This window comes from Felis catus, chromosome B3, assembly GCF_018350175.1.
Source record: "Felis catus isolate Fca126 chromosome B3, F.catus_Fca126_mat1.0, whole genome shotgun sequence".
Taxonomy (NCBI): Eukaryota; Metazoa; Chordata; class Mammalia; order Carnivora; family Felidae; genus Felis; species Felis catus.
In genome coordinates this window covers 112,660,098-112,677,173 of record NC_058373.1, presented here as the reverse complement: position 1 = coordinate 112,677,173, position 17,076 = coordinate 112,660,098, and the positions used below count along the sequence as shown (strand labels likewise).

Below are 17,076 nucleotides of genomic sequence, written 5' to 3'. Positions count from 1 at the left end.
GTTGAGAAGATAAAATATAGAGTTCACATATACCCTGTTGCCAGTTTCCCCTATCTTTTAACATCTTACATTAGTATGGTACATTTTGTTAGACTTAATGACCAATATTGGTATATTACAATTAAAGTCCATACATTATTCATATTTCCTCTTGTCCTTTTTATGTTCTAGGATCCCATCCAGATTACCCTATTACAACATTTAGTTTTCAAGTCTTGTGATGTTCCTCTTGGCTGTGACAGCTTTCCAGATTTTCCTTGGCTTTAATGACCTTGACAGTTTTGAGAAGTATTGTTTAGGTATTTTGTAGAGTGCCCCATTACTCAAGTTTTCTGATATTTTTCTCATAAGACTAGAGTTGTGGGATTTGGGGAGGAAGAGCATAGAAGTAAAGCGCTATTTTCATCACTTCATATCAAAGGCACAAAATCATACCATGATACATGAATGTTACTGACTTTGATCACCTGAGGTATCTGTCAGATTTCTCCATAGTACTTTTTTCCTTTCCTTTCCATACTGTACTCTTAGGAAGGAAGTCATTTTGTACAGCCCACATGCCCCCTCTTTGAGGGTAAAACATATACATGAATAACTTGGAAATCTACATGAAAGACTTCTCTCTTTTTCCTCAGTGTTAATTTATTCAATTATTCATTTAGATCAGTGTGGACTCATGGATATTTACACCTTGGGTTATAATAAAGTACAACTACATTTTGTTGCTTAAACTGTTTCATGAAACTTTGGCCACTGGGAGCTTTGTCAGTTGGCTCCTATATGCCTTTGACATACATCCAAAAACGTGGGGTTTTTTGTTTGCTTTTTTGAGCAATTCTTTACTTTTGAGCACTAAAAGGTGCTCTAGGCTTATCTTGTATATTTCTTGCCCAGTCCTGGAACCAGCCATTTGTCTGAGAAGAAGTTCCTTTTATTGGTAAACAGTATTAGAAATCAAGATCTGAGCATTAGGTATGCTTGTTTTTACTGAGGTATTGTTTCTTTTGGACCCTTTCTGCTGAGAGAGCAAAGGAATATGTATGTATGCTAACCATGTACGTACACATATCTACAAATATTTCTATATACATACCATTTGTATACCATTTATATTAAATAAACATGAATCCACACTGATGTCTCCAACTCTGAACACATGGATCATTCTAGCCTCCTCCCATTGTAAATATGTGATTTTCTACTGTATCAGTGAGAAATGCAGTTCCCACCATTCACCATCCATTTACTTAATTGCTGAAACATATATAGTGAACATATATAGTGATATCAGCAAACATATATAGTAACATCAGAATTGTTAACTCAAGTGTGCAAGGGATAGAACTATCAACTAGAATAAAATGCTTATGTGCAATTCCTTTACCTTTAGCCTTACAAACACCACTTATATCCAAAGGTACAGTAGTATCCCTGCCCCCTCCCTTCTGCAATTTCACTTTCTTTAGCTTCAGTTACCCATGATCAACAGCAGTCTGGAAGCAGATGGTCCTCTTTCTAACATATCATTGGAAGGTCAATAGAACACTATGTCACACTGCCTATGTAATTCACCTTACGTCATCACATTACATACGCATGTATCATCTCACATCACCAGAAAAAGAAGGGTGAATAGAGTACAATAAGATACTTTGAGAGGAAGACCACATTTACATAACTCTTACTACAGTATGTTACTATTGTTCTATTTTATTATTAGTTATTGTTGTTAACCTCTTACTGTGCCTAATTAATAAAGTAAATTTTATCATAGTTAAGTATGTATAGGAAAAAACAGTATACATATAGGGTCTAGCACTATCTGTGATTTCAGGCACCTATTGGGGATCATGGAATGTATCCCTGTGGATAAAGGGGGACTACTGTATTTAGGTCAGCATCTTTTCCCTCCAGCCCCTTCAGTGAGATTGTTTCCTATATTAAAAAAAAATAATGTTTTTGACAGAGAGAAAGAGAGAGAGAGAAAGAGAGAGAGAGAGAATGAGTAGGGGAGGGGCAGAGAGAGAGGGAGACCCAGAATTTGAAGCAGGTTCCAGGCTTTGAGCTGTCAGCACGGAGCCTGACACGGGGCCCGAACTCATGAACTGCGAGATCATGACCCGAGCGGAAGTTGGACACTCAACCGACTGAGCCACCCAGGCGTCCCTGTTTCCTATATTTTTAATATATTTAGTTTCTCTTCTCAGAGTCTGCATTATTTTCTGGGATATGCCAACTGCCTAAATGCTGTTTTTAGAAAAATTCTGCATATATTAAGCATTCTTTGTAACGTAAAGTTCTGTGAGTTTTGACAAATGCATAACATATGTTTCCATGTTTCACCCTATAGTATCATACAGAATAGTGTTATTGCCCTCAAAATTGGCTGTGATTCATCTATTCATCTATGTCCCTCTTTCCACAAATCCCTGGCAGTCACTGATCACTTCACTGTCTATACTGTTTTACTTTTTCCAAAATGTCACAAAATCGGAATCCTATGGTATGTATCATTTTCAAATTGGCTTTTTTTTTTTAACTTAGCATATGCATTTAAGATTCCTCCATGTCTTTTTTGTGGTTTGATAGCTCATTTTGTTTTATCATTGAATACTATTCCATTGTATGGATGCAACACAGTTTGCTTATACATTTACCTACTTAAGTACATCTTGGTTGATTACAGTTTTTAGCAATTATCTTATCAATGTTCACATGCAGATTTTTCACGGGCATAAAGTTTTCAAATCATTTGGGTAAATAACTACGAGTTCTTTATTTTGGATGCAAGTTCTTTTTTAGATATTGTGATAGAAGAACTAAAAGAAAAACCAATAATGATACAGAAAAACTCAAAGGCACCATCAATTATCAGGATCTAATTGACATAGAATAGTCCACCTGACCAAACAATCTATATTCTTCTCCAGTGCTCATGGAACATTTACCATGAGAGATCATATCCAAAACCATAAAAATAAACCTCAACAAGTTTAAAATAATTGAAATCATACAATGTGTTTTCTGATAACAGAATCAAATTAGAAATCAATAACAGAAAGATAAGAGGAAAATGCCCATACACTTTGAATCTAAACCAAGTTTATAAATTTCTAGGTAACCAATGGAGCAAAGAAGTCTTAAAGGAATGAAAAAAAAAATACTGCAGTGATTAAAAATGAAGAGACAACATATCAGAATTTGTGGGATGCACCTAAAACAGTGTTTCTAATACATTAAAAAAGAGGTAAGTTTCAAATCAATATAAGCTCCAACCTTAAGGACTGTATACAGCAAAATAAACCCAAAATAAGATAAACAATGAAATCATAAAGATAAGCGCAGAGGCCAATGAAATTTGAATATGGAAAAATAATAGAAAAAAAACAATGAAACAAAACGCCCAATCTTTGAAATAATCAATAAAACTGAAATATCTTAAGCAAGACTGAGAAAGAAAAAGGAGACAAATTACCAATATACAAATGAAATAAAAATATTAGTACAGACAATGAAGACAAACACATAACAATAAGGAGATACTAGGAAAGTACTACATACATAAAACTTAGATGAAATGGGAGAATTCCATGAAAAGTACAAAATGCCACATTCAATCAAAAATAAAATAATTTTAGTAGCTTTATAACTTTTAGGGAAATTGAATCTACAGTGAAACACTCTAGAAAAATAAATCTCCAGGCCATATGGTTTCACTGGTAAATTTTACAAAGTGTTCAAAGAGAAATTAATATAAATTCTACATAAACAAACTCTTCCAGAGAAAAGAAGGAGGAACGCTTTATTTACTACTTTTTATGAAGCTAATATACTTTGATAAGTAAATACAGATAGAGAAAAAAAACCTGTAGAATAGTATCTTTTATGAATATATATGTAAAAATTCTTACCAAAATATTAGCAAACATATTTCAGCAATATATAAAAAGAATGGAAAAAAATGATATGACATAACCTAATGGAGATTATTCTAAGAATGCAAGACTGGTTCTATATGTAAAGAGGTCAATCAATATAATCTACCATACAGACAGAAAAAATAGATCACATAATTTATTAATTTATGTACAAAAGCGTATCAATATTCATTCATGGTAACAACTCTTCAGAAAAATTTGGAATAGAGACAAACTTTCTCAGACTTTAAAGCTTTTATAAAAAAGCCTACAAATCACATTATACTAATTGATGAAGGACTGAAAGCTTTTCCTGTAAGATCAGGAAAAAGTCAAGGATGTCCATTCTCATCATGGCTACTGAACACAGTGGTGGAAATTCTAGTCAGTACAACTGGCAAGAGAAAAGAAAGAATCCAGGCAGGCAGATCAGAAAGGAAGCAATAAAACTGCTCCTATTTACAGATGACATGATGAAAGACTCTTAAAACAAAACAAAAAATACCCTCTTAGATCGCACTAGTATTTAATCAAGGCTGCAGTACATAAGATCAGTATACAAATTATATTTCTACAAAGAACAAACTGGTGGTTGCCAGAGGGTAGCAGAGTACGGGGATGAATGAAATGGGTGAAGGGGATTGGGAGGTACAAGTTTCAAGCTATTGCAATGAATAAGTCCCAGAGATGAAAGGTACAGTATGAGGAATACATAATTGTTGTATGGTAACAGATGGTAGCTACACTTGTGATGAGCATAGAATAATGTATAAAGTTGTTGAATCATTATATTGTATACTTGAAAGTGATGTAGTATTGCATGTCAACTATACTTAAATTAAAAAAAATTAAAACAAAATACTGTTTACAGATTTCTTGTGTCCAGTACTTCATGTTAGAAGCTTGAAAATTGTCACTCCATCCTACTAACAAGTAAAAGCCTGAACAGACTGAAAAATCAACTCTTTTTGAATCTGTAAGAGAGGGGAGACAGAGGGCGAACTGCTGTCTCCATGACTGGAGAGGCCAACAAGCAAATACAGGAAGTTCTGGCTTACCACAGTAGAGAATTGCAAGGGAAACAGCTGCAAGAAATAGTGCTGAGGTGGGAAAACCTGAGTTGTTATTAATGAATTGCTGGATGCTCAGTATGGACAAGTGGAAGTTAAAAATTCTACGAGGACCTAGTCATAGGGGACCCTCCAAAATATTGTGAGATTTACCTCCAGGAGCATAACCAGGTTCCTATAGTAGATATGGAAGAAAAATCCTTGTGCTTCCAGCAAGGGGAGAAGAAAGGAACCATTTTGAAACACTGTTAGCACTCTGTTCTTAACAAGGCGCACCTTCAGAGGTAACTAGTTAACCAGAGCATAATCTGATGGGATATTATCAGAGACTAACTGACCTGGAAGACACAATATACCCCACTCCTGCTCCTGCACAGCCATGCTGTCTCACCTAAGGTTGGGGGGTGGTGGTGAGAAAAAAACTACAAACACTTGTGAGGTACAAAGTCCAGAGGCAATGGTTCACTAAAGTACAGAGACCTGATGTAGGGATACAGAACACTTTCCCTCCTCCCAAATTTCATCACCATATTACTAAAGGCCTATTTAAAACAGTTCCTTTTATGTGAAAAATGGGGCAACCTCTTGTATTGTTGGTGGGAATGGAAATTGGTGCAGCCACTCTGGGAAACAATATGGAGGTTCCTCAAAAAGTTAAAAATAGAACTACACTATGATCCAGGAATCACTACTATGTTATTTATGCAAAGAATACAAAAATACTAATTTAAAAGGATACATACCCCTGCAATGTTTATACCATCATTATCTACAAATTAGCCAAATTATAGACACAGCCCAAATGTCCAATGATTGATGAAAGGATAAAAAAGATGTGTTTACACACACACACACACACACACACACACACACAAATATTACTCAGCCATTAAAAAGAATGCCATCTTGACCTTTGCAATGATATGGATGGAACTAGAGTATCATGCTAAGTGAAATGTCAGAGAAAAATACCATATGATTTCACTCATATGAGGAATGTAAGAAACAAAACAAATGATTCTGAGGGAGAAAAAGAGAAAGGCAAACCAAGAAACAGATTCTTAACTATAGAGAGCAAAATGATGGTTACCAGAGAGGAGGTGGGTAGGGGAATGGGTTAAATGGGTGATGGGAATTAAGGAAGGCACTTGTGATGAGCTCCAGGTATTGTATGTAAGTGTTGAATCACTAAATTGTACAATTGAAACAAGTATTTCACTGTATATTAACTGGAATTTAAATAAAACCTTAAAAAATAATCTAAAGAAACCAAACAAGTTCCTTTTACCTAGTACACAATGTCTGGCTACCAAGAAAAAATTACAAGGCATACTAAAAGGTAAAAACACAACTTTTAAGTGAAAGAGCAAACATCAGAACCAGGTATGGCAAGGATGTTGGAATTATCAGACCAGGAATTTAAAATAAGATTAATATGTGAAGGGCTATAATGGATAAAGTAGATAGCATGCAAGAACAGATGGGCAATATAAGCAGAAAGATAGAATCCAGTGAAAGAATGAAAAAGAAATGCATAAAAAAAATTGAACAGTAATGATGAATGCCTTTGATGGGCTCATAGCTGAGAAAAGAATTTTTGAACTAGAGGATATATTAATAGAACTTTTGAAAACTGCAAAGTAAAAAGAACACAGACTGAAAACAAAACAAAATATCCAAGAACTGTGGGACAACTAAAGAAGGTATAACATGTGTGTAATGGGAATACTAGAAGAAGAAAAGAAGAAATACTTAAAACATGCTTGAGAATTTCCCCCAAATTAATGTCAGACACCAAAATAGTCAGAGAACTCCAAATAGGATAAATGCAAAAACAAAAAACAAAAAAAACCTCAAACTATACCTACACATATAATTTCAAACTATAGAAATCAAAGAGAAAGAATCCTAAAAGTCAGAGGAAAAACAAAACCTTTATGTAAAGAGAAACAAAGATAAGAACCTGACTTTTGCTCAGAAACCATGCAAGCAAGATAAAAGTGGAGAGAAATATTTAAAGTGTTGAGAGAAAAGAACAACCAACTTAGAATTCTGTACACTGTGAAGTTATCCTTTTAGCAGTGCAGGAGAAATAAAGTCTTCTCAAATAAAAATTGAAGGTATTTGTTGACAGTAGAGCTGCCTTGCAAGATATGTTAAAAGAAGTTGTTTAGAGAAAAGGTAAATGATATAGGTCCTTACACAGAGCATAAAAGAAGGAATAATGAAAGTAAAATAAAAACTTATTTTTCTTATTCTTAATTGACCTAACATATAATAGTTTGTTCAAAATGATAAGATCAACAGTATATTCATTATATATGCTTATGTATATATTTTATGTGTATATGTATCCTTATGTATATAAGTGAAATGAATGACAGCAGTTATACAAAGGATGGGACGAAGGAAGGAATTAGGATAATTTTGTTATTACAAGGTGTAATTATAAGGTATTCCATTTGAAAGTGGACTTGGTTAGTCGTAAGTGTATATTGTAAACTCTAGGGCAACCACTAAAAAAAGTAAAACAAGAAGTATAATTGATATGCTAAGAAAGGAGAAAAAACAGATTCATATATAAGGCTCAATTAAAACAAACAAATGGCAGAAAAAGTGAAAGATAAAAATAGGAACAAAGAATGGCAACAAATAGAAAACAGTATTGAATATGGGAGACATTAATCCAACTATATTAATAATCACTTTGAATGTCGATGGTCTAAATGCAAAATTAAAAGACAGAGAGTGTCAGAGTGGATTAAAAACAACCCCACTATATGTTGTTTACAAGAGACCCCCTTTAAACATATAAATATAGATTAAAAGTAAATGGATATATATAGAAAAACCTATCATGCTAACATTTATAATAATAATAATAATAATAATAATAATAATAATAATAATAAAGCAGGAGTAACTATATTAGTTTGAGACAGAGCAGACTTCAAAGCCAGGACAGTTGCCAGTGCTAAAGAAGGACATTTATAATGATAAAGGGGTCAATTCTCCAAAAAAACATGTTTTTAACAAGCGGTCACCTAACAACAGAGCATCAAACTATGTGAGGCAAAGACTAAAAACTACAAAGAGAAGAAATTAAGCCCACTATCATAGTTGCAGACTTCAACACCCCTATTTCAGAAATGGACACATACAACAGGCAGAAAATCAGTGAAGACATACCTAAACTCAACAACTCCATCAAACACTGGGTATAATCGACATCTATAGACTACTTCATCCAACAATGACAGAATACACATTCTTCTCAAGCTCATGTGAGACATTCACCAAGGTAGACCACTTTCTGGGCCATGAAACACACCTTAACAAATTTAAAAAGGATAGAAATTCCACAGTGTCTACTCTCAGACCACAGTGGAATTAAACAGCACACTTTGAAATAATGCTTGAGTCAAAAAAAAAAAAGAAAAGAAAAGAAAAGAAAAGAAAAGAAAAGAAAAGAAAAGAAAAGAAAAGAAATAACACTTCAAGGGAGAAATATCCAAGAGAAATTTTGAAATATTTTGAACTAAACAAAAATGAAAGGGAGTAAGGGAATTGGCAAAATAGCTGAAGAGAATTAAGAAATACAAATTTCTAGTTATAAAATAAGACACAAAGATGAAAAGTAAAAAAAAAATAGGGAGAGAGAGAGAAATTTCAAACTTTGAAATGCAGAGAAAACAGGGTTTAGAAGGAAATTTATAGCCTTGAACACTAAAAATAAAGATCTTAAATCAATCATCTGAATTTACACCTTAAGAAAAATAGAAAAATAAAGGCGCCTGGGGCGCCTGGGTGGCTCAGTGGATAAAGCGTCTGACTTTGGCTCAGGTCATAACCTCATGGCTTGAGGCCCATGTTGGGGTTCATGTTGACAGCTCAGAGCCTGGAGCCTGCTTCAGATTCTGTTTCCCTCTCTCTCTGAACCTCCCCCACTCACACTCTGTCTCACTCTTCCTCAAAAATAGATGAACATTAAAAAAAAATTAAGAAAAAGAAAATAGAATAAAAGCAAAATAATTCAGAGTAAGAAGAAGAGAAATAACAAAAATTAGAGCAGAAATCAGTGAAACTGAAAATTGGCAATCAACAGAGAAAATCTCCAAAACCAAAACCAGTTCTTTGAAATGATAAATAAAACCAATAAGCCTCTAGCCAGGCTAAGCAAAAAAAAAAAAAAAAAAAAAAAAAACACACACACACACACAAATTATTAATATTAGAAATAAAAGAGAGGGTATCACTACAGTTTCTATGCACACTAAAAAGATAATAAAAGAATACTTACAACAACTCCACACTCATAAATTTGATAACCTGGATGAAATGAACCATTATATTAAAGATGCAATCTGCTAAAATTCACATAAGAAGAAATAGATAATCTAGATAGGCCTATTCTATTAAAGAAGTTGAATCACTAATTAATAATCTTCTAGGGGTGCCTGGGTGGCTCAGTCGGTTGAGCGTCTGACTTCGGCTCAGATCATGATCTCACAGTTTGTGAGTTCAAGCCCTGTGTTGGGCTCTGTGCTGACAGCTCGGAGCCTGGAGCCTTCTTTGGATTCTGTGTCTCCCTCTCTCTCTCTGCCCCCAACCCACTTGCGTTCTGTCTCCGTCTCTGTCAAAAATAAATGAACATTAAAAAAAAATCTTCTAAACAGGAGGCACCAGGTTTGGATATATTCAATAGTGCATTCTACCAAACCTTTAAGGAAGAAATTACCCCAATTCTCTACAATCTCTTAAAGAAGATAGAGACTGAGGGAATACTTCCAAACTCATTCTATGAGGCTAGCTAGTATTAGTCTAATACCAGCCAAGCAAAGACATTAGAAGAAAAAACCTATACACAATATCTGCAAAAATCCTCAACAAAATATTAGCAAATTGAATCCAACAATGTTAAAAAAATATATACACCATGACCAAGTAGGATTAATCCCAAGTATGCAAGGCAGGTTCACCATTTCAAAATCAATTAATATAATCCATCAATCACATCAACAGGCAAAAAATAGAAAAGTCACATGAGCATATCAATAGATGCAGAACAAACATTTGACAAAATCCTACACCCACAGCGATAAAAACCCAGTAAGCTGGAATAGAGGGGCATGAGGGAAACATCCTCAATTTGATAAAAAATATCCACAAAAACATACATCCAATACATTTCTCAATGGTGAAAATTCAAAGCTTGCTTAGTAAGATCAAGTATGATATCCTCTCTCACCACTCCTTTTCAACACTATACCTGACATTTTTAGCTACTGCAATAGGGCAAGAAAAGGAAATAAAGGTATTCAAATTGGGAAGGAAGAAACAAAACTACCTTTCTTTATATATGACATGGTCATCTAAGTAAAACATCTGAAAGAGTCAAGAAAAAAACTTCTGGAACTAAGAAGTATTATGGCAAGGTTACAGAATACAAAGTTAAAATACAAAAGTCAATCATTTTCCTATATATCAGCAACAAACAACTGAAACTGAAATGAAAAATATATCAGTTACATTAGCAGCCCCCCAAATGAAAAACTTATATACATCTAACAAAAGCTATCAGACTGAGTGAAATCAATGAAGAATTAAATAAAGTTCCTATTCCATGTTTATACATAAGAAAAGTAAATATCATCAGGATGTCAGTTCTTCCCAGTTTGATCTATAGATTCAATGGCAATCTAAATAAAAATCCCAGCAAGTTGTTTTATGGATATTTACAGACTGATTTTACATTCTCTATGGAGAGACAAAGGATCCCAAATAGTCAACACAATATTGAAGCAGAATAAAGTTAGCAGACTTATACATATGGACTCTGATTCCCTTCTATAAAGTTATAGCTAGTGTGGTACTGGTGAAGGAACAGCAAATAGATGAATGGAACAGAATAGAGAACCCAGAAATGTAGAAACACATAAATATAGTAAATTGATCTTTGATAAAGGAGCAAAAGCAATACAATGGAGCAAAGATAGTCTTTTCAATAAATAGACTGGACATGTACATGGAACAACTGGACATGTACATGTGAAAAAAATAAATCCACACATAGACTTTACATCTTTCTCAAAAATTAACTCAAAATGGATCATAGAACAAAATGGAAAATACAAAACTAGAGAACTACAGGATAACACAGGAGAAAACATAGATGAGTTGAGTATGATTACTTTTTAGATACAATGCTAGGGGTACAATCCGTAAAGGAAATAATTGGTAAACTGGACTTCATTAAAATTAAAAATTCTGCACTATGAAAAACAATGTCTAGAAAAGACAAGTCAGAGAATGGAAAAAATATTTGCAAAGGACACATCTGATAAAGAAATATTAATCAAAATGTACAAAGAAACCTTTAAACTCAACAATAATAAAACAAACAACCCAAAAAATGGGCCAAAGACCTTAACGGACAACTCATTACAGAAGATATACAGATGGTAAATATTCATATGAAAAAATGTTCAACATCATATGTCATCAGAGAAATGCAAATTAAAGCAATAATTAGATAACACTACACATCTATTAGAATGGCCAAAACTTGGGGAACCTGGCTGGCTCAGTTAGTGGCGCACGCCACTCTTGATCTCGGGGTTGTGGGTTTGAGTCCCACATTGGGTGCAGAGATTACCTAAAAAAAAATCTTAAAAAGGAAAAAAAAGAATGGCTGAAATTCTGAACTCTGACAACACCAAATACTGTTGAGGACACAGAACAACAGGAAATTGCATTCATTGCTGGTGGGAATGAAAAATGATGTAGCCACTTTGGAAGACATCACAGTTTCTCAGACAATCCAGCAATTCTGCCCTTTGATATTTACCCAAAGTAGTTGAAAATTTATTCACTATAAATTTATTCACCAAAATTTCACACAAAAATCTGCACATGGATGTTTACAGCAGCTTTGTTCATAACTGCCAAAACTTGGAAGCAACCAGATGACCTTCAGTAAGTGAATGGATAAATAAATGGTACATCCAGACAATGGAATATCACTCAGTGTTAAAAAGAAATGAGCTATTAAGTCATGAAAAGACACAAAGGAAGCTTAAATGCGTATTATTTAGCAAAAGAAGCTAATCTAGAGAGGCTACATACTATATGATTCCAGCTAGATGACATACTGGAAAAGTCAAAACAATGGAGACAGGAAAAAGGTCAGTGGTTGCCAGGTACTGAAAAGGAAAGAGGGATGAATAGGCAGAGCACAAAGGATTTTTAGGACAGTGAAATTCTCTGTATGATACCATAAAGATGAATATATGTCAGTATACATTTGCCAAACACATAGGATGTACACTACCAAAAGGGAACCATAATGTAAATGTAACAAATCACTCATACATTGTTGGTGGGGATATAAAATGGTACAGTTATTGTGGATAATAATTTGGCAGTTTATCATAAAAGGAAACACATAACTGCTATATGACTCAGCAACTGTATTCTGGGTATTTATCCCAGAAAAACAGAAATTTCTGTTAATAAAACCTGTAAACAAAATTCAGAGTAACTTTGTTCATAAAAGCCAAACCTGGAAATGACCCAGATGTCCTTCAATAGAAAAAATGGTAGAACAAACTATGATACATCAATTCCAGGGAATAATACTCAGCAATAAAAACCAGTGGACTGTTGATTCATGTAACAATTGTTTGAGTCTCTAGGGAATTATGCTGAATGGAAAAAAACAATCAAAAAGGTTACATACTACATGATTCTACTTAGTTAAATTCTCAAGATGGCAAAATAGAGAAATGGAGGACAGATTAGTGGTTGTCAAAGATTTGGACAGAAAGGCTGGGTAGGAGATAGGTAGGTATGGCAAAAGAAAGACAACGGGAGAATCCTTGTGGTGATGGAATTGTTCTTTATCTTCACTGCATCAATGTTAATATGCTGATTTTAATTTTGTGCTAGTTTTACAAATTGTTCCCATTGGGGAAAACCTGATAAAGGTGCATGGCATTTCTAAGCAGTATTTCTTACAGTTGCATGCCAATCTACAATTAGCTTAAATAATTCCACCAAACATTTAAAGAAAAACAGACACCATTCCTCCTTAAACTCTTCCAAAAAACAGAAGAAAAGGGACTTCCTAACTAATTCTATGAGGCCAGCATTGCCTTAATATCAAAGCCCGACAAAGAACAAGATAAGACAAACTACAGGCCAGTGTCCCTTATGAACATTGATGTAAAGATCTTCAACAAATACTAGCAAAACAAATTCAGCAGTGACCAAGTGGAATTTATCCCTAGAATGCAAGGATGGTTCAGCATATGAAAAGCAATCAAGGTAATATACCACAGTTGTAAGATAAAGGAGAAAAACACATTTAAATGTTTGGTAGAATTCTCCAGTGAAGACATCTGATACAGCCATTTTATATGTAGACAGGTTCTTGATTACTGATTCAATCTAACTTGTTACAGATCTATTTGGATTTTCTATTTTTTTCTGATTCAATCTGCATAGGGTTTGTGTTTATAGGAATTTGTCCATTTCATCTAGGTTATCCAATTTACTGGCATACAGTGGTTAATAGTACTCTCTTATAGTACTTATTTCTATAGAATTGGTAGTAATGTCCCCATTTTTGTTTCTGAATTTAGTAATTTGAGTTTTGTCTCTTTTTTTTCTTAGCCAATATAAGCTAAAAATTTTCAATTTTGTCCATCTTTTCAAAGAGTCAGTATTTGGTTTAGTTGATTTCTATATTGTCATTACATTTTCTATTTTATTTATCTCTGTCTTAATCTTTATTATTTTCTTCCTTCTGCTAGCTTTGGATTTAATTTGTTCTTTTTCTAGTTAAGTTGTAATGTTATGTAGTTGTTTTTGAGATCTTCCTTTTTTTTAAATGTAAGCTTTTACAGCTATAGCTTTCCCTGTTAGCCTTGCTTTCTCTGAATCACTTAAGTTTTGGTAGGAAACATAGAGCCAGAAGACAGTGGAATAATGTTTTTTTTATAGTGCTGAAAGAAAATAACTGTTGATCCAGAATTCTACATCTAGTGAAAATACCCTGCAAGAATGAAGATATTTCTAGATGAAATAACTACTATGAAGAAAAGCTACTGAAGGCGTTGTCATGCTCTCAACCAATAAAACACCACAGCAGTGATCAACACTTAAATAAGACTTATTATGAATCAGTTGTTGTTCTAAGCACTTTATATGGATTCAATCCAAAAAGGTTGTTACTATTAACATGTTCATATACACATGAGAAAATGAAAACAAAAAAGATGTTAAGTAGCTAGTAAGTAGTAGAGTCAGAACTGAACCCAAGCAGTCTGGCTTCAGAGATGATGCTCTTAACTATTACTTGATACTATCTTGTAACTAAGTTGTGATAAGTTACAAGTTGTATAACTTGAGTTTATTTAATCAAATAGATAAAAACCATTTTAAGCAGATTTAGAAATTTAGAAAATTATTTTTATTTAATGCTGTTTTCTAGAGATAAAAAAATAGGAAGGCAAGGCAACAACTTGTATTACTTTACATTGAAAAAAATTATATAGAATGAGCATGAAACACTGATTAATCAACAATAATCATAATAATAAACATTCTTTGAGTACTTACTATGTGTCAGAAGTTGTTTTGGGGTCTGAGGATGTAAAAATGAATGTGATAAAGCTCCTGTTCTTAAGGATTTTATACAAATTAGGTAATACAGTCAAATAAGTATATAATTACAATATAGCATGTGCTATAACAGAAGCATGTACAAAGCCCAAAGCACATACAAGGTAACAATGATATAAGAAAGGAAACATCAATATAATCATGGCTGCTTTAAGACAGTAATATTTTTAAAAGGCCTTGAAAAAAGGCCTTGCTCACAAAAAATGAACAGTTAGGAAAATATTCCACAATTTTTTATGCATGATACACACAGACTACTATCTCTGTTTTAAACTTGTAAATAAACTCTCCATTAAATAAGCAATGAACAGAAAGAAAAGCAAGTAGAATCTGTTACCATCCTGTGTAATTATTTTAATTTTCAAAGCCTTCAGCATAAGGACGATAGACTTATTCCAAAGTACTTAGAATCACCTCCTGCTGATTAAATTTCTACTCACTCAATAGTCCAGTGCTCAGGAATTATGTGGATTCAGAAGGTAGAAGAGGAATTAATCCAGAAAAATCTTTCAATAAGACGGAAAGTGATATTTCTATACTGGATAAAAAAAGCTATATTGAACTTAAAGAGTTACCTTAACAGTTGCAAAGAACAAGTTCTCCAAGTAAACTCTGGGATCCTTAAGGTGAGGATTATGCCTTATTTTTCTTTCTATCCTTAGTATCCCTAATGGTTAATACAGGGCTTGGCAAATAGAGCATTATTATTTCTGCTCAATTAGATTTTTATTATAAAAGAATCAACAAGAGATGAAGTTTAATTTTTTCTTGACCATATTCCTTGTATGCCAACAAAATGTTCTTTTATGTTCAAAGGCCACTGCTTAATTCCACAGAGAAAAGGGATCAAATGTGACCCTTGAACTCAGAAATGTAGATATGGTTAAAAAAAGAACAGCTTAAAAGAATCAATGCAAATTCCTTAAAGATCAGCATGGACTTTTAAATTTACCATTTCTACATGCTACTATAATTCTTTTTTGCTCTTACTGAAATTAAATGTTATAGTACATGTCACAGCAAAGAGAATATAGTAACTAATGACCTATTCACATTTCCCTGTAGCTGTGCTTCAAGTAACTGCCATTAATGGGATATAAACCCTGTCTAAGTAACAGGACATTATGATTCATATTCCATGTGTTACCGTTACATTGATATATTTAGTTTTGTATTCATATTGTATACAGGATGAATAAATGGCTATACATGATGATTATGAATCCCTAAATTATAATGTTGTCGTGTATTTTTAGATTGCTCAGAGATCAACTGTCTATTAATCAATGGTCATTAAGTCAACAGGTTCTCACTAAGTTGATACTTCTGTCTTTAACTTAAATGATGTATGCTGTCCTCATTAAAGAAGATTTTAATCTAAGTTACTAAAACAATAACAAATAACTAAAACATCAGAGAGAAAGGATGTCAACATCTATGTCAACAAAGGCACAGTTTTAAATATACTAACTTAAAACACTAATAATATTAATTTAGCTTTTTATGACCACACATAAATATGTCTATTTAAAAATTTCTAACATATGAGAATAACTTACTGAAAAAAAAATTCTGTTTACGGTTATTAAATTAGCATTTAATGACAATTAATGAATATTAATTGATGATTACAAATAATCACATACAAAAATAATTTTACATCTTAATAAACTGCACTCTTCTCTGGGTCAGGATTGACAACTTTTAGCATAATCTAATATTTTCTAAAAGTTTAAAGATAACATGTGAAAAAAAAAACTTGAAGGAAACTGGTAAGATTTATCTAGACAGGATACTAAGACTCTTAACTCTGGAGGGAAAAAGGGAGCAAATTTAAGTGTTATTGGCTAAAGTTTCTCAAATTAATCAGACTATTGTAGTGATTAGTGGTATGGAATTAATTTTCTTTGCAACATGTTGGTGACTTTCTTACCTAGAGAGCATGCCCAGAGGTGTAACATTAAGTGATCCCATCAGCATTGCCAGGGCCATCCCTGGCGCTTCCCGTTCTATTACTTCTTTTGTGGCCTGTAATTAAAGATTAAATAGCAAACTGAGTGAAATAAGCCAAAAAGAAGGAATGCAGAGTAGTAAAGTTAACTTAAAAATAATGATAAATCATGCTTTCTATAAACCATACTTTGTAGTTTCCCAAACATTGTATTTATTGAGACTCAGTTCTTTGGGACCTCTGAATAAAAGCTGACAACCAGGACATCCAGGGAACTTTTATATATTAGCAGACCTTTCTTATTTCTTATAATTCAGAGGTATTTGATGCAAGTCTCATCTAAAAACCTAAATTTCAAAATGAAATCTCAGATTGTTATAATAGCTCAATGATTTTCACAGTGCAAGAAATCTGGGTATTTTTCTTTGTCTATTACACATGAAATAATTAATCC

General features: G+C 33.2%; 1 protein-coding gene across 16 annotated transcripts in view; it reads right to left on the bottom strand.

Moving 5' to 3' along the window:
• Positions 1-17,076, bottom strand: part of GPHN (gephyrin) — a 635,834-nt gene that overhangs the window by 266,370 nt on the left and 352,388 nt on the right. For all 16 annotated transcript variants that reach the window (XM_019833155.3, XM_019833153.3, XM_019833151.3 and 13 more), the window contains one exon: positions 16,605-16,699. In XM_019833155.3, coding sequence (XP_019688714.1) covers positions 16,605-16,699 — 95 coding nt within the window. The remainder of the gene's footprint in view (positions 1-16,604; positions 16,700-17,076) is intronic.